This window comes from Manis javanica, chromosome 12 (assembly GCF_040802235.1).
Source record: "Manis javanica isolate MJ-LG chromosome 12, MJ_LKY, whole genome shotgun sequence".
Lineage (NCBI taxonomy): Eukaryota > Metazoa > Chordata > Mammalia > Pholidota > Manidae > Manis > Manis javanica.
Window position 1 is genome coordinate 38,619,738 of NC_133167.1, and position 23,330 is coordinate 38,643,067.

Consider the following 23,330-nt stretch of genomic DNA (forward strand, 5'->3'; position numbering starts at 1 on the left):
TTCCCTCAGCTTTTGCTTGTCTGGGAATTGTTTAATACCTCCTTCATATTTAAATGATAGTCATGCTGGATACAGTATTCTTGGTTCAAGGCCCTTCTCTTTCATTGCATTAAATATATCATGCCATTCTCTTCTGACCTGTATTGTTTCTGTTGAGAAGTCTGATGATAGCCTGATGGGTTTTCCTTTGCAGGTGACCTTTTTCCTCTCTCTAGCTGCCTTTAAAACTCTGTCCTTGTCCTTGATCTTCGCCATTTTAATTATTATGTGTCTTGGTGTTGTCCTCCTTGGGTCCTTTCTGTTGGGAGTTCTGTACACTTCCATGGTCTGATTGATTATTTCCTCCCCCAGTTTGGGGAAGTTTTCAGCAATTATTTCTTCAAATACTCTTTCTATCCCTTTCTTTCTCTCTTCTTCTGGTACCCCTATAATGTGGATATTGTTCCTTTTGGATTGGTCACACAGTTCTCTTAATATTGTTTCATTCCTGGAGATCCTTTTATCTCTCTCTGCATCAGCTTCTATGCATTCCTGTTCTCTGGTTTCTATTCCATCAATGGCCTCTTGCATCTTATCCTTCCTGTTTATAAATCCTTCCAGAGATTGTTTCATTTCTGTAATCTCCCTCTGGACGTCTATAATCTCCCTCTGGACTTCATCCCTTAGCTCTTGCATATTTCTCTGCTGCTCTATCAGCATGGTTATGAGCTTTATTTTTTATTCTTTTTCAGGAAGACTGGTTAGGTCTATCTCCTTTTCAGGGTTTGCCTCTGTGATCTTGGTCTGTGTCAATTTCTTCTGCCTTTTCATGGCGATAGATATATTTGTGGGGAGCTGGCGTGTGTGTTGTGTAAGAGAAAGTCCCTTCTTGCCAGTTTATGGCCTTCCTCTCCTGGGAGAACAGCAGCCTCTAGTGGCTTGTGCTGGGCAGCTGCATGCAGATGGGGCTTCTGATCTTGCCCGGCCGCTATGGAGTTTATTTAGCTCTGCAGTTGCTGTGGGCTTGGCCTGCCTCAGGCTGCTGCTCCAATATGGTGGAGCTGTGTCAGAGGGGGAACAGGCAGGATGCTGTTTATCTCTGTGAGGGGCCTCCGAGCTGCGCTGCGGGAGTTCGGGCGCCCAGAGTTCCCCCGGATTAGCAGCTGCTGGGCTAGTGTCCCAGGATGCTTCCGTCCAGCTGTGGGGTCCCTGTCCCTTTAAGACTTCCAGAAAGCACTTGCTTTTCTTTGTCCCCAGTGTGCCGGCTGCAGGGACCCACTCACAGGTCTTACTGTCCTGTTTCCCTAGTTTCCAGCACCCCACACACACACTGTGTCTGCGCTCTGGTGCGGATGGCTGGGGCTGAGTGTTTAGCAGTCCTCTCCCTCTCCCTCCCTGCTCCGACTCCTCTCCTCCCGCCGGGAGCTGGGGTGAGGGGCACTCGGGTCCCGCCAGGCCAGGGCTTGTATTTTACCCCCTATGCGAGGCGCTGAGTTCTCACATGTATGGATGTAGTCTGGCTGTTGTCCTGTGTCTTCTGGTCTCTCTTTTAGAAATAGTTGCATTTGTTGTATTTTCAAAAATATATATGGTTTTGGGAGGAGATTTCCGCTGCTCTACTCATGCCGCCATCTTGGTTCTCCCTGGTTCATCTTTTGCACCCTCAGAACCCTGGTCTGTTTTGTGTGTGTGCATGTGTATATTTATTTGTTTTATTTTTCATATTTATTTAGGAGTTTTTAAAGATAATCACTTAAGAAATGTTTGTTACATGACTATTCTGCCTGGGTTTATATTAGCAAATATGCATTCATTTACTTGTTGGTAAAGCATATCCTTTGCTATTATAAATACAGGAACTGATGACTCGGTTGTTTCTGAAGATCGACTTAATGAGACTGAACTGACAGATTTAGAGGGCCAACAGGAATCCCCTCCTAAAAATTATCTTTGTGTGGAAGAGGAGAAAATCATGGACCATTCTCACGCTGATGGATTACATACCATTCATGAGCATGATGTCCATGCTGCTGCACATAACCACCATGATGAGGATAAAACTGCGCTGAGGAAACATAATCATCAGTGGCACCACAAACATTCTCATCACTCACACGGTCCCTGTCATTCTGGAGCAGACCTGAAAGAAACGGGAATAGCCAATATAGCTTGGATGGTAATCATGGGGGATGGCATCCACAACTTCAGTGATGGGTTAGCAATTGGTAAGTGGACTTAAAACTTGGGTATAATTGGTTCCTTAACACTGGTTTCACTCTTCCACTATTTGAGTACTAATCTTAGGAACTGTAATACATAAGATAAAAATAGGGGTTTAAAAAGTACACTTTAAAGTAACTATTGTCATTTGGTTTTTCCAAAGGCTGTGTTAGTATTCTTGATAAGTTTATTTGGGGACATAAAAGTATACTTTCAGGGTTTTTCTTTGAACATGTACCTAAATGTTAATAATATACTTCTGCATAATCACTATATTGGAAAATGTATCTTAACATTTTCAAATAGATTATACACCTCTGAATGAAAACAAATTAATTTCAATCTTGGGTTTAATAATTTTTTTACATTTTTGAAAAGGTGAAGAAAAATTCTACAATATTAAAAATACATTGTACTTAATATATTATATTAGAATCTTGCTACTGTAACCTGATTAATACCAGTTTAGGAAAACTTAAACATGATGCAATACATGATTTTCTTTAAGATCCAGACTCCATTAAATAATCACTCAGAGATAGGCTTTGGTTTCTTTCAGAAAGGTGAGACCATATATTTTGAATCCACAGTGGCTGTCAGTGTTCAAGAATAAAGAATTTTACTTGTAGAAACAGATGGATTTATATCTCTGGTTTCAGTCCTGAAAACCATCAGACAAATATAGGCACACCTCAGAGATACTGTGAGTTTGGTTCCAGACCACTGCAATAAAGCAAATATTGCAATAAAACTCATTAAATAAATTTTTGATTTTGCAGTGCATATAAAAGTTATGCTTTCACTATACTGTAGTTTATTGAATGTACAACAGTATTATGTCTTAAAAAACAATGTATATACCTGAATTAAAAAAATACTTATTTGCTAAAATATGGTAACCATCATCTATACTTTCAGCACGTTGTAATCACTGATCACAGACCACAACAAATTATAATAATAACAAAAAAGTTTGAAATATTTCAAGAATTACTAAAATTGTGACACAGAGACATGAAGTAAGCAAATGATGATGAAAAATGGTGCCAATAGACTTGCTTGATACAGGGTTGCCCCAAACCTTCAAATTATAAAAAACACTGTGTCTAAGAAGCACGATGAAATGCACAATCAAATGAGGTGTGCCTGTAATATTTTGTACCATTTATTCTCTAGATCCAGAAAAGTCTGGAATAAGGAGACTAGTCACATTAATATCTATAAATGCTAATGTGAGAAAGCAAGTTCAATCATAGACTTACATGACTTGAAATTGGTAGCATTAGACTACCACTTAGAGATTAGAGCACTGAATATCAGTACTGTTCCCTAGCTATAAGTGAGTGAGTGAGAAGGCTTCACATAAAAAGAATTGAATTCAGTAGGGAATATTTTTTTCATTGAATAACTCTTTCTCTGGTTGTCACACACATATTTTACCTCAGTATATGTTCAAACACTACAGTGTTTAAGTGAATCATTCATATATTGTGAAATCAGATAAAAGAGACTGTACCTCTCATTATTAGTGAAAATGGAAAAACAGAAGATTTATAAACCACTTTTTTTGCCCCCCTCCAACTCAGGAGCAGCTTTCAGTGCTGGATTGACGGGAGGAATCAGTACTTCTATAGCTGTCTTTTGTCATGAGCTGCCACATGAATTAGGTAATGCAACCTTAAAATTTTTACCAGATTTCATCAAAACTAAGACTTCTTTGATTGTAAATGCATCCAGATTTTAGAGATGTTAAAACATAATGAATGGCTGATGGCAAGCATAATATGTCATCATTCTCTTATTTCTTTTATAATCTTTGTTATATATGTGTGTATAAATTTATGTAAACAATTGTATCCCGTTCTGCCTCTGTCTTTATTAGTTATTATGTTTTTAAACTCCATCCAGGTTACCATGAATTAATTCAATATGTTGCTTCTGCCAAGTACTTAACCACTTTGCATATTTAGCAGCTGGTATTGGACACACCGTGCCTTTAATTTCCTGCCACCACAGACTTGGTGCTTATAGAGCCCTTATGAGAACGTCTTTTGTTCTCATAACAGTTGATGGGCCCTAGGATATGCACACCAAGGACGTGCTGTATCACTATCCAAAACGGTCACACTAGTCACTAACCAGCAATACGTAAACAGAGCTCCTGTGTTTCTATATCCCTGCAAACATTTAGAATTAATTTTCTAATTTTTGCCATTTTAATAGGTGTAAAATGGTACTTTGTTGTTTTAATTGGCATTTGTTGATCTACCGATTATTTTAGTTTCTCTTCATGTGTGTTTTCTTCTTTAAATTGAAAAATGGAAGTAAAAGATGTGAGGATACATCACAGAAAATATCTGAGGGATGTGGAGATAACATTAATTTGAAAGGAAAACCACTACCTAACTTTTGAGTCCAAGGAATTTCTTCATGGGCTCTAATTTTTTTTTCTTAAGTTTATTTGCTTATGAAATGGTTTATCTATCATTTGACTGTTTAATTGTCTTTATTGATAGTAGCCTTATTTGCTTAGTTTGAATAGAATTTATTCATACAATTTGCTTAGGAAATTATTAACTGTTCACATAGAGCAGAAAAATCTATTAGTGCCTACCTGATGCTGATTCTTTAATGCTTGATTCCTTACAGTTTTGTTTACCTTGACAGCTTTGGGCAAGGTAATATTACATCTTGTTAATGCCACATTTTCTTTTACCCCATCATGATTGTTTTTTGTTGTCTCTTGTTTCAATAATACCAGTATTTTTGATACATCTGCCAATAAGGTATATGAAATGGACTGGAACGGAATGAAACTAGAGGCATTCTTCAATGTGACTTGTTTATATAATTTGTATCTTAAGTAGCTTCCTTAACCTATAAGGTAAAAGCTTGAGATTCATTAGTCCTGCTTTCAATGACCTTCATTTCTGGCCTCTACCTACCTTTCTGGCTTACTTGCTATACTTTCTGTTGCATAGTTTCTACTTCCTCCAAACATAGTTCACCGCACATGCACTGTGGGTGCCTGAACCTGTTTCTTTGCTTATCCCATCCTCCACCTTGCTTGTCCTACTACCTCTGTCTGTAGTTTATCCTGCTAAGGTCTTTTCTCTAACTCCGGTATTGTCCTCCAGTGCCCCATGCCTTGTGTGACTTTGTCCTCTACATCACTTACTTTCTCCAGGTTCTTCTTTTGGTGCTTAGTAGATTTCCACTTTAGATGTCCTATTTCTTTAAATGTACATTTTCTTTATGTACAGACTCTATGTCTTATACCCTTCTCTGCATTCCTGTGTTAGTAAGAGAATGATCTGCCAGATACTTCTTTCAGTTCCCTAGCAATACCAGTCAAGACTTCCTGTCAGTTGTTATACATGAGTAACATTGCCTAATAGTTTTAATCTTTTACCTTTTGTTTTTTTAAATTGCTTAGTAATAGACTTGGATAGTTGTACACTTATCCACGGGTATGCTTAGTAATAGACTTGGAAAGTTGTACGCATATCCACGGCTATACTAGGACAATCTTTAACTTCTCTTACCTACTACCCCTTCAATGGAGTATGTCTGGCCACTTCATGATTAAGTGTGGTTTTACTGAATTGCTCTAACCCCCAGGAATCTTTACTGAATTGGCAGGAGGGAATTTGGAGATTAGAGATGGTTGCCTTCCTCTCACTCACTCCTTTTTCTTTCTGTAGTTTCTTGTTTTAGGAATGACACACAGGGAATGACAGCCACATGTAAAGCAAATGCAGTACGCATCTTAGCGGCTAGGTAAACCCTGGGTACCCAATACAGAGCTCAGGTAAAAATAACTGTAGAACTCTGCTTGGGCCAGGACTCCTCAGTGAGACATTCAGACCCCAAACCCCTGCCTGTTTTACCCCGCAAACCTGAGGTTGAGTGTTACTATTGCTGTGAGAGGAAACATCAACCCAAAGGTAGTGAGCTTTGCCAGAAGGAAAGGAGTGGGACCCTACAAAAATGTTCATTTTCTCCCAATGCCTGGTGCTAAATCTACATAAACTGCCCTGTATGCTAGCTTCATAGGCTCCTGGGGAATAAAGATCATAAAGAAAAGACCCAGCTTTCTCCTCTGGAGGTTACAGAAAAGACTTTGGCCCTTGTATCTATCAACAAGGTAGGAAGTGTTTTACTGACTCCATAACTAAAGGAAGTAAAAAAGAAAAACATGCTTGCAGACCCTAATTTCTGCCTTTAAGGCACAGTGATAAAATAGGGCTGGGTGAATGCCTCTACTCTGATTAGATTACCTGCTCTTACTTGGAGAGGATATGGAGAGAAGCATAGAAATATCTTCCTCAGAATTCCTAAACAAGGGGAAAGCCATGCCCCTGGAGGCCGACATAGAAGCATGGCAGTTAGAAAGGGGGAGTCATCTCCCCACTTACTGGGTTAAGACGTTGGCAAAAGCAGCATGATATGTCGGGGATATTCTAGGATAATTTATTTGACCTGAAACCTCTTCAGCCCTAGTTAAATGTTTTATTATAAATTCTTTAAACTGTTGTGGGATTCCTATACTAAAGTATTACCCTAAGGGGAAAACCTTGTGTTTAAATTACAGTGCAGTGCAGTGGAGACTAATGCTAAGTTAGTGTGATTCCAAGCTCTCGTGCTCCTCCTCTGACCGCACTGCTGTTTTCTCTAATGGTTTATCAGGTGGGGGTTTTGTTTGTGTTGAGGAACACAATATGAAAAATGTGTACTTTTAAGCCTTAGAACAATATTCATCTCAGGGGGGCACACTGGAAGAGGTGTGCAGAAATTGAGACAATCTGAGGGAGTGGAAAACCTGAATTTGTTTGCTCTGAGGTGTGGTAATAGATGAAATTGCTTGAATAATTACTACTCTCTCTTTTGTTTTTTCAAAATTTGTGTAGCTGAATTTAAAAGTAAGTTATAGTATTCCTCTGTATGTTCTGCTTTTTTCCATTCTTTCAATAAGGGGCTGTATAAACATTTGAAAAATAATTTTTTAGGGAAACCTGTATAAGAACGTATGAAGGAGAAATGAGGTTGGGGATAATCCAGAAGGGCAGATAATCCAGATCTTTTTTTTCTGAGAGGGCATCTCTCATATTTATTGATCAAATGGTTGTTAACAACAATAAAATTCTGTATAGGGGACTCAATGCACAATCATTAATCAACCCCAAGCCTAATTCTCGTCAGTCTCCAATCTTCTGAAGCATAACGAACAAGTTCTTACATAGTGAATAAGTTCTTACATGGTGAACGGTGCAAGGGCAGTCATCACAGAAACTTTCGGTCATCACGCATCATGAACTATACACAATCAGGTCAATTATGATTATTCGTTTGATTTTTATACTTGATTTATATGTGAATCCCACATTTCTCCCTTACATTATTATTATTATTACTATTATTTTTAATAAAATGCTGAAGTGGTAGGTAGATGCAAGATAAAGGTAGAAAACATAGTTTAGTGCTGTAAAAGGGCAAATGTAGATGATCAGGTGTGTGCCTGTAGACTAAGTATTAATCCAAGGTAGACAAGGGCAACAAAACATCCACGGATGCAGATTTCTCTCAAAACAGGGGGGGTGAGGTTCTAAGCCTCACCTCTGTTGATCCCTGATTTCTCACCTGATGGCCCCCCTGCGACTGTGCCTAATCCAGATATTTTTGACATTGAATAATGTGTTTCATGAACTTGAAAGAACTAACCATTTGATAAGTAAAGGTAGCTATAGTATTAAGACTCAGCTCAGAGAGGCTTTAATACTGTACATTTTTTCCGTCTCTCATGTTAATTAAGGGTTAAGTAGAAACACAAGTTAAGAATTCCATAATTTGCAGAATTGTCCAGGAAAAATTGAACATTCATTGTATAGATTTATACCTGTGTATATACTTGCACTATTTAAGACAACTGTAAATACATGCTTGTTTAAAAAAAAAACTCAATAGTTCATGTTTGCAGATTTTAACATAACTAGAATTTGACCACATTAATCTAATAGCTTTGGTAGGCACACCTCATTGATTGTGCTAATGATTTTCTTTATCAGCAGAAAGGAATGAATGTTGATTTATCAAAAGATGAATAGATTTACTTATTCAGTATAAATCCCAACTGTGGGCCTATCTGATTTATTTTTCAAATGTTTATACAGGTTCTTACTGAGAAAAATACTCAGATACCTTTGAGAATTTATAACCTGAGATAAGACTAGGACAGATAGATTTTAAATGAAATAATTCAGTGTGATACAAGATAATTATATAAAAATCATTTATGCTGCTATCTATTAGCACTGAACAATTAGAAATTGAAATTTTTAAAAGAGCTATTTATAATGACACCAAAAAAAACATGAAAAACCTTAGTTAAGTCTAACAAATGTGCATAGAATCTGTATGTTAAAAGGTACAGATTATCAACAAAAGAAATCAAAGGAGACTTAAATAAGATATTCTAGGTTCAGGGACTAGAAGACTCAGTAATTTTAAGATGTCAATTATCCCTATTACTTCAGTGCCTTCCCAATCAATCCCAGCACACTTTTTCAAATGAGTTTTTCAAAATTTTATATGGAGAGGGAAAGGAACTTGAATAACCAGAAGAATTTTTAAGAAGGACAACAAAGTTTAAGACTTACTAGCAAGCCACAGTAAACAGAGCAGTATATTCATGAAAGAACAGACACATAAGTCAGTAGTAGTAGTAGAGTACTGAGTTTTAAGGTATATGGCAACTTCTTTTCAACAAAAGTACAAAAGAAATTTCATGTAGAAATAATAGTTTTTTCAACAAATATTGCTGAAATAGTTGGATATCTACTTGCAAAAAAACCCACAAACAAAAAACTCACATCATAGACAAAAGTTGACACAAAATGGGTCATTGATCTAGATGAAGAAACTTAAAACACAGGTTCTCCTTGCTATCTGAAAGTAGAGCATTCCTATGAAATCTTTCATAAACTGAAGTGGTGTAAAGCAGAGAAGTAATTACCATTAATTTATGTGGAAAAATTGTTTAGCATTCCAAACCCAAAAAATGACCTCCCATAGGCTTTTCTGATGCTTTAGTATGCACAAAAATAAGTTGAGATAAGTACAGGTGCTCATACCATTCAAAGCTTTATGGTGGCTTGATACTGAGATGCTGAGTGTCCTCCTTGCGGAAGGAGCTTGCCAGTGCCACTTGCTGCTTGGGTGTGCCCTACCTCTGTACAGCGGTGGCTGTAAAACAAACACTGAACACTATTTTAGCTTTTTTACTCTTTTCTTAAAAATGAAAATCCTCTTCAGATTTCTTTGCAGTTAGTGAAAACAGGTACTAATATAGATCTTTCGTAAAAACATGATGTAATGTGAACTTTATAGAAAAACGGGGATATGTGTACCAGACTTTTAGGAAACATAGTGGGAAAATCTTTGTGTACTTGGAATAAGCTAACTAACCGTTTTTAGGTGCATCAAAAAACATAATTCATTAAGGAAAAAATAAAATGGACTCCAGAAAAATTAAAAACGGTGCAAGGGACACTTAAAAGAGTAAATAGATAAATCACAGAGTGGGAAAAAAGATATATAGAAAGTACGTATCTGATAAAGAGTTTTAGGATATTTAGAGACCTCAATTCAATAATAAGAATACAAAAAAAAATGGTCAAAAGACTTGACTACGTATTTCACTAAAGAAGTTACACAGGTGACAGATGGCCACATGGAATTTCAGTTGCTGGATTTGTTGTTAAGGTCTGCAAGGGGTGTGGGACAGCCAGAACTCTCATAAATTGCTGGTGGGAATGCAATTTCTTATAAAGTTAGGCATACACTGACTGTATGGCCCAGAAATCTAACTCTTAGATTATTTACATAAGAAAAAGGAAAACTTATGTTGACACAAAAACCTAAGAAAGTGTATAATGGCTTTATTCATAATTGCCAAAAACTGGAAATAACTTAAATGCCCTGATAAATGGTATATAAACGATGCGTCCTCTATGGAATATTACTTAGCAGTAAAAGGCAGTAACTTGCTGATATGAATTGTAACATGGATGAGTCTTTACACACATTATACTAAGTGAAAAATCTAGACCTGAAGGACTGTGTTACTATATGATTCCATTTCTGTGATATTCTAGAAAAGGCAAAACTGTAGGGACAGAAGGCAGATCGCTGGTTGCCTAGGAATAAGGGACCTGAGGGAGTTGGGGTGATGAAGTAGTTCGAGAGTTTGATGAGAGGTATGGTCACATAGTATGTACTTTTTTTAAAACTCATAGAATTCTACATCCAAAAAATAAATGGAGAATTATATATGTAAGTAATGTCTTAATTTTTAAGAAGTATTAATTAAAAGTAATTCCTTTTGAGTCTTGATTAGTTAATTCATGCTGTTTGGTTGTTACTCAGGGATGAAGTAAATCATCTTGCTCTCCAGTAACATCTGGGAAGGCATCAAAGTTGGTATAATTTGTACCTGTGATACTTTTGTTCATTTCCTATTAACCAAGACTCCATTTAAAACTCCATTTTGAAATTATAAAAGGAAACAGTGTATTTTATAACCAAAAGATACTTCTCTAGTCTTACTTTGTATTATCTAACCCTCTGCTAAATGAAATTGTCCCTTTAGCACTCTTGGTGTGTATTGAAAGCATGGCCGAGAAATTTGTAAAAAGAAACACTTTGCTTAGAGGAAGCTGAAAAAGAAAGGCCAGAAGAAATTAAAACTCTAGGGGAGAGAAGAGATTAAGGCTGATACTGAATCCAAGTCTCATCAGCAGAATTAAGTTGTTGGGGTCAGAGGGGAAAATGTGTAAGAAGAGTAGTATTAGATGGAAACTGGAGAATGACAATTTAGAAGCCATTGGTACATAATTTCCATAGATGCCTTTACTTTACCCAGAATACTTCAGTATGTAGTTTGTAACAGTTTGTTGGAACATGGAAAAATAATGCCTTGCACTAATTTCTTTGTTGTTAACTTCTATCTATCTGTTATAAATTAGGCCCTTGTAACCATAAGAGTTAAAAAAGAACAGGTCATGTATTTTTTAGTCTTGTAAGATCCCTTCTAAAGGGAAAGAAAAGCCCAGTATTCTGATAGGACCTTGTGTTAATTCATACTAATAAGTGTTCAGTAATTGATTGGCTATTCGTATATTTAATAACCAAAACAGAAAAGTTAAAATTAGTAAAACTATGGTGTTTGATCCTTTAGTTGCAAGACTGATTTCTATCAGTTTTGCCCTTCCAGTAACCTCTCAGGAATATTTAATCCTTTTATTTCCCTAGTGTTCCAACTTGGGGCAGGTGAATGAGAAGTCTCTTTATTCTTTATACATTTTTCGGATTTTCAGAATTAAAATTTAATTTTTTTCTGGAAAAAAATAAAACATAAATGTGAACAGAATATAGTATTCCTAAAGAATGTGTTACCTCTGTTCTTATGCCATCTCCCTTTGAAAGAAGAGCAGAGATCAGAGCAGAGAACTTTCATTGGTTCTCACAAAAAGAGCAGTGACCTAGTTCCTTTTTTCCACTAAAAAATTTTTTTACAGTTCATGTACAATGGTAAAATTGACCTTGCTTTTTGACATACAGTTCTTTGAATTTTAACATTTATATAGATTTGCGTAACCACCACTACCATCAGGGTAGAGAACAGTTCCATTTTACCAACAAATCCCCTTTGGCTGTCCCTTTAGTCACACTCCTTTTCCACCCCTGCCCCCTGGTAACTAAATGTTCTCCATCACTATAGTTTATCTTTTTGAGGCACTCATATAAATGAAGTCATATATGACCTTTCAGACTCTTTCAGCATCATGCTTTGAGATTCATCCAAGTTTTTGCATATATTCAGGTTTAATAAGCAAAAAACAAATTTTAATAAAATTTTAGTTTTTATGGTATATGCTTTTTATGTCATTCTTAATTTTTTTAATTGTTTTTTTCCCCTAAATTTGTGTATAAAATTTTGTGGTTTTAAAACTCTCATGTTATCTCTTAACTGCAGGTGATTTTGCAGTTCTTCTTAAAGCAGGCATGACTGTAAAGCAAGCAATTGTATACAACCTTCTCTCTGCCATGATGGCTTATGTAGGCGTGCTCATAGGCACAGCGGTTGGTCAGTATGCCAATAACATCACACTTTGGATCTTTGCAGTCACTGCAGGCATGTTCCTCTACGTAGCTTTGGTGGATATGGTAAGATATTTTATATTTTTTATTATACTAAATCTGTAAATAGAATGCAACTTCCAAGAATAGAAATTTTTGGATCTGGTTTGAAAGACTACTTTAAAAAGTGTAACCCATTTTAAAGACATGATATATCCTAAATAATCTATTAGGAAAAGACACTTGAAAGGAGCATTCCTTCTTTGGAAACCAGTTGAGATGCTGCATGTAATAATGAGATTATTACATGACTTTGAAGATTTTGTAATATCGGGGTGGAAATGTTTGTTAAGAAAATTATTCTTTGAGTTTGCTTTATGGCAAAAAAGAAAGAAATACTAATCATACCTCTTAAATAAGCCAGTCTTATGCAGAAAATGGTTCATATTCTAAGGGATTTATGTAATTTCCCTTATTTCTACTTTAATTTAAACTTAATAAATCTAAACATTAACATTTAGTTTTATTTTAATTTTACTTTACTATCCTAAATATTTTAGGCAGTATATTTGCATAACTAGCAACTTGGTGACCTTTTATTTATTAACTAGATATTATGTTCAGTTTTCTTCCCAGTAGGATCTGTTAGATAGTCTTATTTCAAAATTACCAACCTAAGGTTTTAATCACAGTATTAATGTTTATTGATTATAGAAAGTACAGAAATTATGAACAAAAAGAAAATGCAAAAGTTACTTATTCTGTACATAGAAATAGCCATGTCTTCCCTCCTTCTCCTCTTGGATTCTTTTTGTAGCCCAAAGCTGCATTTTTTTTTCATTAAAGTATCATTGATATAGTCTTAATGTTGGTTTCAAATACATAACACAGTGGTTCAACATTTACCCATATTACTAAGTCCTCACCCCCTCCAGTGAGGTCACTTTCCATTAATGTAGTAAGATGTTACAGAATCATTAACTATATTCTCCATGCTGTACTACTATCCCATGACCAACCTATATTGTAATTGTGAATCATTGTGCCCCTTTATCCCCTTCCCCCTCTCACCCTCATCCTTTCCAACTCCTCCCCTTTGATAACTACTGGACCCTTCTCAGTGTTTGAATCTACTGCTATTTTGTTCCTTCTGTTTTGCTTTGTTTCATACTCCACAAATCATTTGGTATTTGTCTTTCTCCATGTGGCTTATTTCACTGAACATAATAGCCTCTAGATCCATCCATGTTGTTGCAAATGGGAGGGTTTCTTTTCTTTTTATGGCTGAATAATCCATTGTGTATTTGTACCACATCTTTATCTGCCCATCTGTTGATGGACACTTAGGTTGATTCCATATCTTGGCTATTGCAAATAGTGCAGTGATAAACATAGGAGTGCATATGTCTTTTTGAATCAGGGATCTTGTTTTCTTTGTTTAAGTTCCTAGGAGTGGAATTACTGGGTCAAATGGTATTACTCTTTTTAGTTTTTTGAGGAACCTACATATTGCTTTCCACAATCGTTGCACCAATTTACATTCCCACCAGCAGTGTAGGAGGGTTCTTATTTCTCCGCATCCTTACGAGTATTAGTTATTTCTTGTCTTTTGGATAGTGGCTTTCCTGATTGGCCTAACAAAAAGTTGCTCATGTTTATATATGCAAGAGATTTTTGCCTGTGTTTTCTTCTATGAGTTTCATGGTTTCATAACTTAACATTTAGGTCTTTGATCCATTTTGTGTTTACTTTTGTGTATGGAGTTAGACAATAATCGAGTTTCATTATCCTGCATGTAGTTGTCCAGTTTTGCCAACACCAGTTGTTGAAAAGGCTGTCTATTCCCCATATTCATGGCTTCTTTATTGTATATTAATTGGCTGTATCTGTGTGGGTTTATATCTGGCCTCTCTATCCTCTTCCATTGATTTATGGGTCTGTTCTTGTTCCAGTACCAAATTGTTTTGATTACTGTTGACTTTGTAGTAGAGCTTGAAGTCAGGAAGTGTAATCCCCCCAACTTTGTTCCTTTTTCTCAGGATTGCTTTGACTATTCAGGTTCTTTTGTGGTTCCATATGAATTTTACAACTATTATTCTAGTTCATTGTAGAATGCTGTTGGTATTTTGATAGGAATTGCATTGAATCTGTAAATTGCTTTGGGCAGGTTGGCCATTTTGACAGTATTAGTTCTTCTTATCCATGAGCATGAGATAGATTTCCATTTATTGGTGTCTTCTTTCATTTCTTTCATGAGTGTCATAGTTTTCAGGGTAAAGGTATTTCACCCCCTTGGTTAGGTTTTTTCCTAGGTATTTTATTCTTTTGAATGCAATTGTAAGTGGAGTTGTTTTCCTGATTTCTCTTTCTGTGAATTCCTTGTTAGTGTATAGGAATGCAGCAGATTTCTGCATATTTTGTATCCTGCAACTTTGCTGAATTCAGTTATTAGTTCTGATAGTTTTTTGGTGGAGTCTTTAGGGTTTTCTATGTATAATATCATGTGATGTGCAAATAGTGAGAATTTAACTTCTTTCTTACTAATTTGGATGCCTTTTATCTCTTGTGTTGTCTGATTGCCATGGCAAGGACCTCCAGTACTATGTTGAATAAAAATGGTGAGAGTGGGCATCCTTTTTTCTTGTTCCCGATCTTAGAGGAAAAGCTTTCAGCTTTTTGCTGTTAAGTAAGATGTTGGCTGTGGGTTTGCAGTATGTGGCCTTTATTATGTTGAGGTACTTGCCCTCTATACTCATTTGTTGAGAGTTTTTATTATGAATGGATGTTGCATTTTGTCAAATGCTTTTTTAGCATCTATTGAAATGACCATGTGATTTTTTCTCTTTTGTTGATATGATATATTATATTGATTGACTTTCAAATTGTGTACCATCCTTGCATTCTGAAATAAATCCCACTTGGTCATGATGGATGATCTTTTTTATGTATTTTTGAATTCAGTTTGCTAATATCTTGTTGAGGATTTTTGCATCTATGTTCATCAGGGATATTGGTCTAATAATTTTCTTTTTTTTCTTTTGATGTCTTTGTCTGGTTTCGTATTAGAGTGATGCTGGCCTCATAGAATGAGTTTGGAAGTATTCCCCAGTCTTCTATTTTTTGGAATACTTTAAGAGAAGGATGGGCATTAGTTCTTTAAATGTTTGATAAAATTCTGCTGTGAAGCCATCTGGGACAGGCATTTTTTTTTGTTTTTTATGTAGTTTTTTTGATTACCAGTTCAATTTCATTGCTAGTAATTGGTCTGTTCAGATTTTCTGTTTCTTCTGGGGTCAGTCTTGGAAGGTTGTATTTTTCCATGAAGTTGTCCATTTCTTCTAGGTTGTCCAATTTGTTGGCATATAATTTTTCATAGTATTCTCTAATAATTCTTTGTGTTTCCATGGTGTTCTTTGTGATTATTCCTTTTTCATTCTGATTCTGTTTATGTGTATACACTCTTTTTTTTTCTGATACTTCTGGCTAAGGGTTTATCTATTTTGTTTATTTTCTCAAAGTACCAGCTACTGATTTCATTGATTTTTTCTATTGTTTTATTCTTCTCTATTTTATTTATTTCTGTTCTTATCTTTAATATGTCTCTCCTTCCACTGACTTTGGGTTTCATTTTTTCTTCTTTTTCTAGTTTCTTTAGTTGTGTGTTTAGACTGTTTATTTGGGGTTGTTCTCGTTTCTTGAGATAAGCTTGTATTGCTATGTAGTTTCCTCTTAGAACTACCTTTGCTGCATCCCACAGGTTTTGGACTGTTGAGTTGTTTTCATTTGTCTCCGTGTATTGCTTGATCTCTGTTTTAAATTTGTCATTGATCCACTGATTATTTAGAAGCATGTTTAGCCTTCATGTGTTTATAGGCTTTTTTGATTTCATGTGTGATTTATTTCTAGTTTCATACCATTGTGTTCTGAGAAACTGCTTGATACAATTTTAATCTTTTTGAATTTATTGAGGCTCTTTTTATGGCCCAGTATGTGATCTGTTCTGGAGAATGTTCATGTACACTTGAGAAGAATGTGTATCTTGCTGTTTTTGGGTGAAGTGTTCTATATATGTCTGTTAGGTCCATCTGTTCTAATGTATTGTTCAATGCCTCTGTTTCCTTACTTATTTTCTGTCTGGTTGATCTGTCTGTTGATGTGAGTGGTGTGTTAATGTCTTTTAAAATGAATGTGTTGCAGTCTATTTCCCCTTTCAATTCTGTTAGTATTTGTTTTACATATTTAAGTGCTCCTATGTTGAATGCATAGATATTTATAAGGGTTATAGCCTCTTGTTGGACTTATCATATGTAATAGACCTTTCCCTTGTTACTTTTCTTTGGTTTGAAATCTATTTTGTCTGATAGCAGTACTGTTAATCCTGCTTTTTTTCCTCCCTATTATTTGCATGAACTATCATTTTCCTTCCCTTCACTTTTAGTCTGTGTATGTCTTTGGGATTGAAATGAATCTCTTGTAGGGTTTTGTTTTCTTATCTATTCTACCACTCTTTTGATTGGTACATTCAGTCCATTTACATTTAGGGTGATTATTGATACGTACTTACTGCCATTTTATTGTTTTCTGGTTGTTTTTATATTTCTTCTCTGTTGCTTTTTTCCTCTTAAACTCTTTTCTTATTATTTGATGGATGTCTTTAGTGCTGTGATTAGATTTTCTTTATTTCTTTTTTTTTTTTTAATCTATTGTAGGCTTCGGATTTGTGGTTACCAGAGGTTCAAGGATAGCTTCCTTACTATATAACAATCTATCTTAAATTGCTCATTACTCTTATTTTAGACACATTCTAGAGTTACTTTTTCCCCCTTTTCTTCCTCCTCTACACTTTATGTATTAGGTGTCATTCTGCATTTTTTGTGTATCCCTTGGCTGATTTTGTGAGTAGTTGATTTAATTTTGTACTTACTTGATAATTAATTAGTCTAGTACCTTTAACTGGTGACAGCTATTTCACTTTAGGAAGGTTTCTATCTACAGCAGCAGCCCCTTTAATATATCCTGTAGGGTTGGCATAGTGGTGCTGAATTCTTCCAACATTTTTTCTGAAAATTGTTTAATCTCTGTTTCAAATTCAAATGATAATTTTTCCAGGTATAATATTCTTGGTTGGAGGTCCTTCCATTTCATTACATTAAATATATCATGCCCCTCCCTTTTGGCCTGTGAAGTTTCCGCTGAGAAGTCTGCTGGTAGCCTGATGGGGTTCCCTTTATAAGTAATCTTTTTTCTCCCTCTGGCTGCTGTCAATACTCTCTGCTTGTCCTTGATCTTTGCCATCTTAATTATTATATGTCTTGGTGTTGTCTTCCTGGGGTTCCTTTTGTTAGGGGCTCCCTGAATATCCATGACCTGAGTGTCTATTTCCACAGATTGGGGAAGTTTTCAGCAGCTATTTCCCTCAAAGAGACTTTCTATCCCTTTGTCTCATTCTTTTCCTTCTGGTACTCCTGTTATGCCAGTATTGTTCTGTTTGGATTGGTCACACAGTTCTCTTATTCTTTCATTCCCAGAGATCCTTTTTTCTCTGTTTTGTGGCCTCATTCTTGTTCCCTAATTTCCGTATCATTTACAACTTCTTCAACCTGTGAAAGTCTGCTATTAAATAAAACTCTGTTGTATGTTTCATTTCAGACACTGTATTTTTCAGCTCTGAGGGTCTCTTTTATAGTCTTCTGTTGATGTCCTCTTTGAGATCTTGAATATTTTTCTGTAGATCTGTGACCATGTTTATGACTTTGAATCTTTATCAAGAAAATTGATGATTTCAGGTTCATTCAGCCCTCTTTCTGATGTTTTTGTAGTTTTGTTTGAAACAAATTCCTCTGCCTCCTCTTTTCTCAGCGTTTTCTGTGGAGTAATGGCTTTATGAAGGAGATGCCTTCTAGTGCCCAGAAGCTCAAGACACTTCACTTTCCAGTGCAGTAGCCCCAGTTATCAGTGCAGTGGCCTGGGCAGCTTGCTTTCTGACTTGTAGTGATTTGATTTCAGGCGAGCTGTTGGCTTCTGCTGGGCCTTTGTGATCAGTGCAGTAGTCTCTGCTGGAGTTGCTGTGGGTGGGGCTGCTGTCTTCCTGGGCTGCATTAGTGACAGGGGCTCCAAGGTTAATAGTGTGGGCGGGCTTGTGTGTGTGTCTGCCCAGGCCCGCTGCGCAGAATCTGGTGCTCCTGGGACTAGCTCCTGCAGGCAGTTCCCTGGCAGGACCAAAATGGGGCTAAGAAAGCTGGGAGGGTTTTCCTCTGCCTAGTCGCCGCCAGCAATGTCTGACACCACTGCCGGGCTAGGTGGACCATCAGCTGGTCACACGTGCAGAGAGATGCTTTAGTGCTGTGCCGCTGGAGTTGCTATGGATGGAGTCGCCCTTTGCCTGGCCTTCAGCAATGGTGGGGGCTCCGGGCAGGTGGGGCCAGTGCCCGCCAGGGGAAATGGGCTCCTGGGGCTGGCTCCTGTAGGCAGTTCCCTGGCTATGCTGTAATAGGGCCAAGAAACCCGGGAGGGTCTGCCTCTGCCTATTGGGCAATGAAGTCTTAACAACACTGCTGGGCCAAGTGGGCCATCCGCAGGCTGTGTGCTGCAGAGAGGAACCTTGGGGACTGCGTTGCCAGTGATGGGTTGGAATGTCTGGGGTTCCCGAGAGTTCCCAAACTGTTGGGCTGAGGGTGGGCTGGGAGATATTGTCCACCTGTCCTTTCTCCTGAGCAGCAAGCTCTATGTAACCTTTGCCCTTCCAGCATCCCTCCCACTGCTGGGAAGTTTCAAACTGCCTGCTTTGCTTTTGTTTCAGGGGGGCTGGTAAAGTGTGCCTGTTCTCCACAATTGGCTGGAATCTCAGCCTCCCAGAGTGTTCCACCTGTCTTTGTTGTCCAGCCCCCTTAATCACCAGAGCACCATGTAATGTCGGCTCATGTTCCCAGAGCAGATCCCCAGGGCCAGGTGTTCAGGGATCTGGGGCTTCTACTCCCTCCCTGCTCCATTCCTCTTCCTCCCGTCTGTGGGTTGGGGGTCGGGGGAGGGCTTGGGTCCCACCGGATCTCTGCTTTGCCACTTCACCCTTTTCTGTGAGGGCTTCTCTTCTTCCCCAGATGTAGTCAGTCCTGCAGTCTGCAGATCGTTTTCAGGTTTAGTTGTATTTGCTGTATTTTTGTGTTTTATGTGTTTTCAGAGGAGGTTTCCTCCTTGCCTTTGTCATCTTTTTCCCAGTCTCCTTACACTTCAGTACCTCATTTCCTATCCCCATGTTCAGCCGATAACCTTGCTTCCTATTTCCTGGAGGACACTGAAGCCACCAAGACAACCTTCCCCAAGTTCCCATCACCATTTCTGCTCAGCTGCTTGTATCTATGCCTGTTTACCTTCTCTGTTACTATGAAGAAATGCCTAGGTTCTTTGCAAAGGCCAGTTCCTTAAAACTATTCCCTAGAATTTATCCCCTCTTGCAAACCCCCTGAAATTCTTCCCTCTCTTTCCTGTGTCATTCATTTTTCCCTCTCTGGATCATTCCTGTCAGCATATAAACTTTGTGTTACTTCTCCGTTCTTAGAAAGGTAGGAGAGAAATATCTCCTTCCCTTTTATAGCAGATCATCTTACTTATATTTTGATTCTCTTCTTACCTGAGTCTGGCCTCCTCAGATTTCTCCGTCACTGCTTTGCCAGATTGCCTTTGTCAAATTTACCATCAGCCATGAAATTGCCAAGTCAACTGTGCATTTACCCCACCTGTGTTTGTTTTATTTGTTCCAAAAGCAGCATGTGACAGTTGATCATTCTCTTGTCTTTGAAACACTTCGTCAGTCGGCTTCTGTGTCACCACCATTTCCTGGTTCCTTGCCTTCCTGGCCTTTCTCAGTCATTTTTACTGGATCCTCTTCTTCTTCCTTATCTCCACATGCTGGTGAAAGCCCTCTAAGTAACTGCATTTAGACTCACGACTTAAAATATTTATTGGCTAATAATTCCTAAGTTTACATCTTTAGCCCAGACCTTTTCCTTAACTCCAGATTAGTGTACCTGCCTGCTTACCTGAATGTCTAAAGGCATTGCCAACTTAGTATATCCAGAACCCAGCTCCTGATGTTTGCCAGCCTCACTCCTTGCACCAGCACCTCCGAGAGAATTCTCTATTTCATAAACAGTAACTACATTCTTCTAGTTGCTCAGTCAAACCCTAAGTGTCGTTCTTTGTGCCCTCTCTGTACTCCCCACGTCTGGCACCTCAGTGAGTCCTGAGGACCGCCCCTTTTAACAGCTCTGTTCCCACCTTCTTTCTCTGACTGTTCTCCCTGTCTTTGCTCTTGCCCTGTCTGCCATACTGTGTATCAGCACCACACTAATGATCTTTTTTAAGTGATCCTTCAAAGATCAGATTGTGTCACTTATACTTCAGATCATTCAGTTGTTTTCCATCTTACTGAGAGTAAAGGCACCAGAGTTACTGTTGTGACCTTCAAAGGTTTTCATCCTCCTTGAACATTTCCTCTCCCCTCTCCTCCCTCGTTTTCCCAGACTTGCGTCATCTCCCCTCCCCCAGGGGCCTCTGCCTCACCGTCCTGGCTCTTGCTGATCACTCCATGTACAACGTTTTGCCTGCAGATGCCCTCCTGGCCAGCTCCCTCACTTCTTGTGAGGCACCGTGTATACAATGCCAGTCTCTTCCCTAACATTTCACGTCCTCTCTCCATAGTTTATCTCATTCTCCTTTGTACTTGTCTCTAAATCTATTAATAACATTTTACTTACTGAGTTTGCTCTGTGCCCCACTAGGATGTCAGTTCTGGGAGGCCAGGCATTTTTATCATATTTCAGTTAACTGGAGAGGCAGTTCACAATTAGCCAAATGAAGAATGAATGAGCTAATTTTTATACTAGGAAGCTAAAAATGTAAGAAGAACAAGAGAGTCTTTACAGTAAGGAATTACCATCCGATGAAGAGGAAGAGCAGCCACTCGTCAGAGTTCTTTGTGTTTGGGGCGTGCACCAAGTTTATGGAACTAGAGATAGACTGGCTAAAAAATCGGGAAATAAAGCTAAGGAAGTTTTTCTGTAACAGGAAATATGAGCCGAGTTTTAAAGAATGTAGAAGAAGACTTTATTAGAAATAAGAGGAAAAGGCATATGAGAAAGAAGAATAGAGACCATCATTTCTTTGACCAGTGAGTGACTCTACTCCTGGAATTGTATTCTGAGGAAAGAACCTAAAATGAATACTGCTAATAAAGCAAACAAAAAATAAACCAAAACACAGTGTTCTTTGCAGTAGTATTTATGCTGTGATTATATTAGAAACATCCTAAATATCCAAGAAAAGGGGGACAAACTATCCACACATGTTAGGGTTTTAAAGACACTGAAATTATGTATTTTCTACTGTTATGTGGGAAAAAATGGATTAAAAAATTATATCCAAAGAGTCATCAGGTAGATGTTGGCTAGACATGACAGCCACACAGCATGCCATGCTAGGAAGATTAATCTTTTAAATTCTGGGAAGACATCAAAATGTTTAGTAACAATGACATAACTTTTTTTTTTTTTAGAAGGACCACTTTGGCTATAAGGAGGAAGCCTTTATTGATTTATAGTGAGTCAATAAGATAGCAACAGTACTGGAAGTTTTAGTTGGAAATACTTTTAGGATATACAGGTGGAGGTATCTGGTTTTAGGGGGCATTGGGTAGAAGCTGTTTACCAACCAGTATGGAAGCATTGCTGCATTTTAATATGTGCTGGCCATACCAGTAGGTGCTGGCTGGCTCTTAGCTGTGGTTATGACAGACCATATGGGTGTTGGCATTTGGGATAAAATTAAATGTGGGGAAGGCATAGTGCCTGATCTAGCTGATATGTACATCCTTCTAGAGGGGATATGTCTATGAAACATCCTGTACATAGTTTATGCTTAAATATTAAGTCAGAATTAAAATTTTTACAATGATAAAAACTGGGGTAAGAGGATAGGAAAGATATAATAAAGTAGTCCTTTAACTAGAACTATAGGTAGGAAGTTGCCAGTTTTAGTCTTAATCCAGGAGTTGGCAAACTTTCTGTAAAGGGACAGATAGTTAATCTTGAGGCTTTGTGGACTAGACTGTCACAACTACTTAGCTCTGCCAGACAAGAACAGTATCCTCTATTAGCCATTATACACTATTGCTGACAGAACAGATGATCAGCATGAAGTACTTGTTAAACATGACCCTCAGAAGATTGTTAAATATACTGTAGCAATGTCAGAGTACAGTAGTTGGATTAATTGTACTTATTAATTAATAATGAATAATGGTATTTCTTTGTAGGTAGACACTATGTACTTAACACCACATTTCTCCTCCCTAAACCCAAAAGAACCAGGGTTTGGGGAGTAAAGCTTAGGGTCTAAGAAAGTAGCATTATCAGTGCATCTTTCTGTGGATATTCACTACAAACTTGAAAACAGACAGTAAAAGTCAAAATTGGAAGTAGCAGTATTTACACAATTCTGATTAGATTTCTGAGGAAGATTTTATGCTTAAGTAATGCACAGATTTAACAAATCTATACTTTGAACTATGGATTATTGTTAAATGTAATTAGTATACGCCTTTAAAGATACTGGAAACTTCCAAATTTTTAAAAATTTTATTACTATTAAAGGAGTAGAATACATTTTGAAGGCTGTGTGCGTACCTGGGTAGTTGTACTGCTGGACAGCTTTGACATACTGTTTTCTATGTCTGTTGGAAGGAAAATAATGTCTTAAGGTCAAAGAGATGCCTATTTGGAATTCTGTAGATGTCTGTCCTTGATGTCATATGCATTGGGAGTGAGAATTTTTAAATGGAAAAGGGTGAAGAAATGATAGTTTTGAACCAGATATCCCCCAAAGAATCTTACTTTCCCAGTGAGTTTAAGATGTATCAGTCAGTGTGAGAATTGTGCTATTCTTTTCTGAAAGTTCTATTGGCAATGATAAGTTGTCTTATATTTTAGCCTAAAGTAAAT

The 23,330-nt window shown here is 37.4% G+C and overlaps 1 protein-coding gene across 5 annotated transcripts in view; it reads left to right on the top strand.

Moving 5' to 3' along the window:
• The window catches only part of SLC39A10 (solute carrier family 39 member 10), a 196,239-nt gene that overhangs the window by 170,022 nt on the left and 2,887 nt on the right, over window positions 1-23,330 (top strand). For 4 of the 5 annotated variants that reach the window (XM_073218416.1, XM_073218417.1, XM_073218414.1 and 1 more), the window contains exons 7-9: window positions 1,836-2,204; window positions 3,786-3,866; window positions 12,233-12,423. In XM_073218416.1, the coding sequence (XP_073074517.1) occupies window positions 1,836-2,204; window positions 3,786-3,866; window positions 12,233-12,423 (641 nt within the window). The remainder of the gene's footprint in view (window positions 1-1,835; window positions 2,205-3,785; window positions 3,867-12,232; window positions 12,424-23,330) is intronic. The other variant, XM_073218418.1, reaches the window with a different exon arrangement.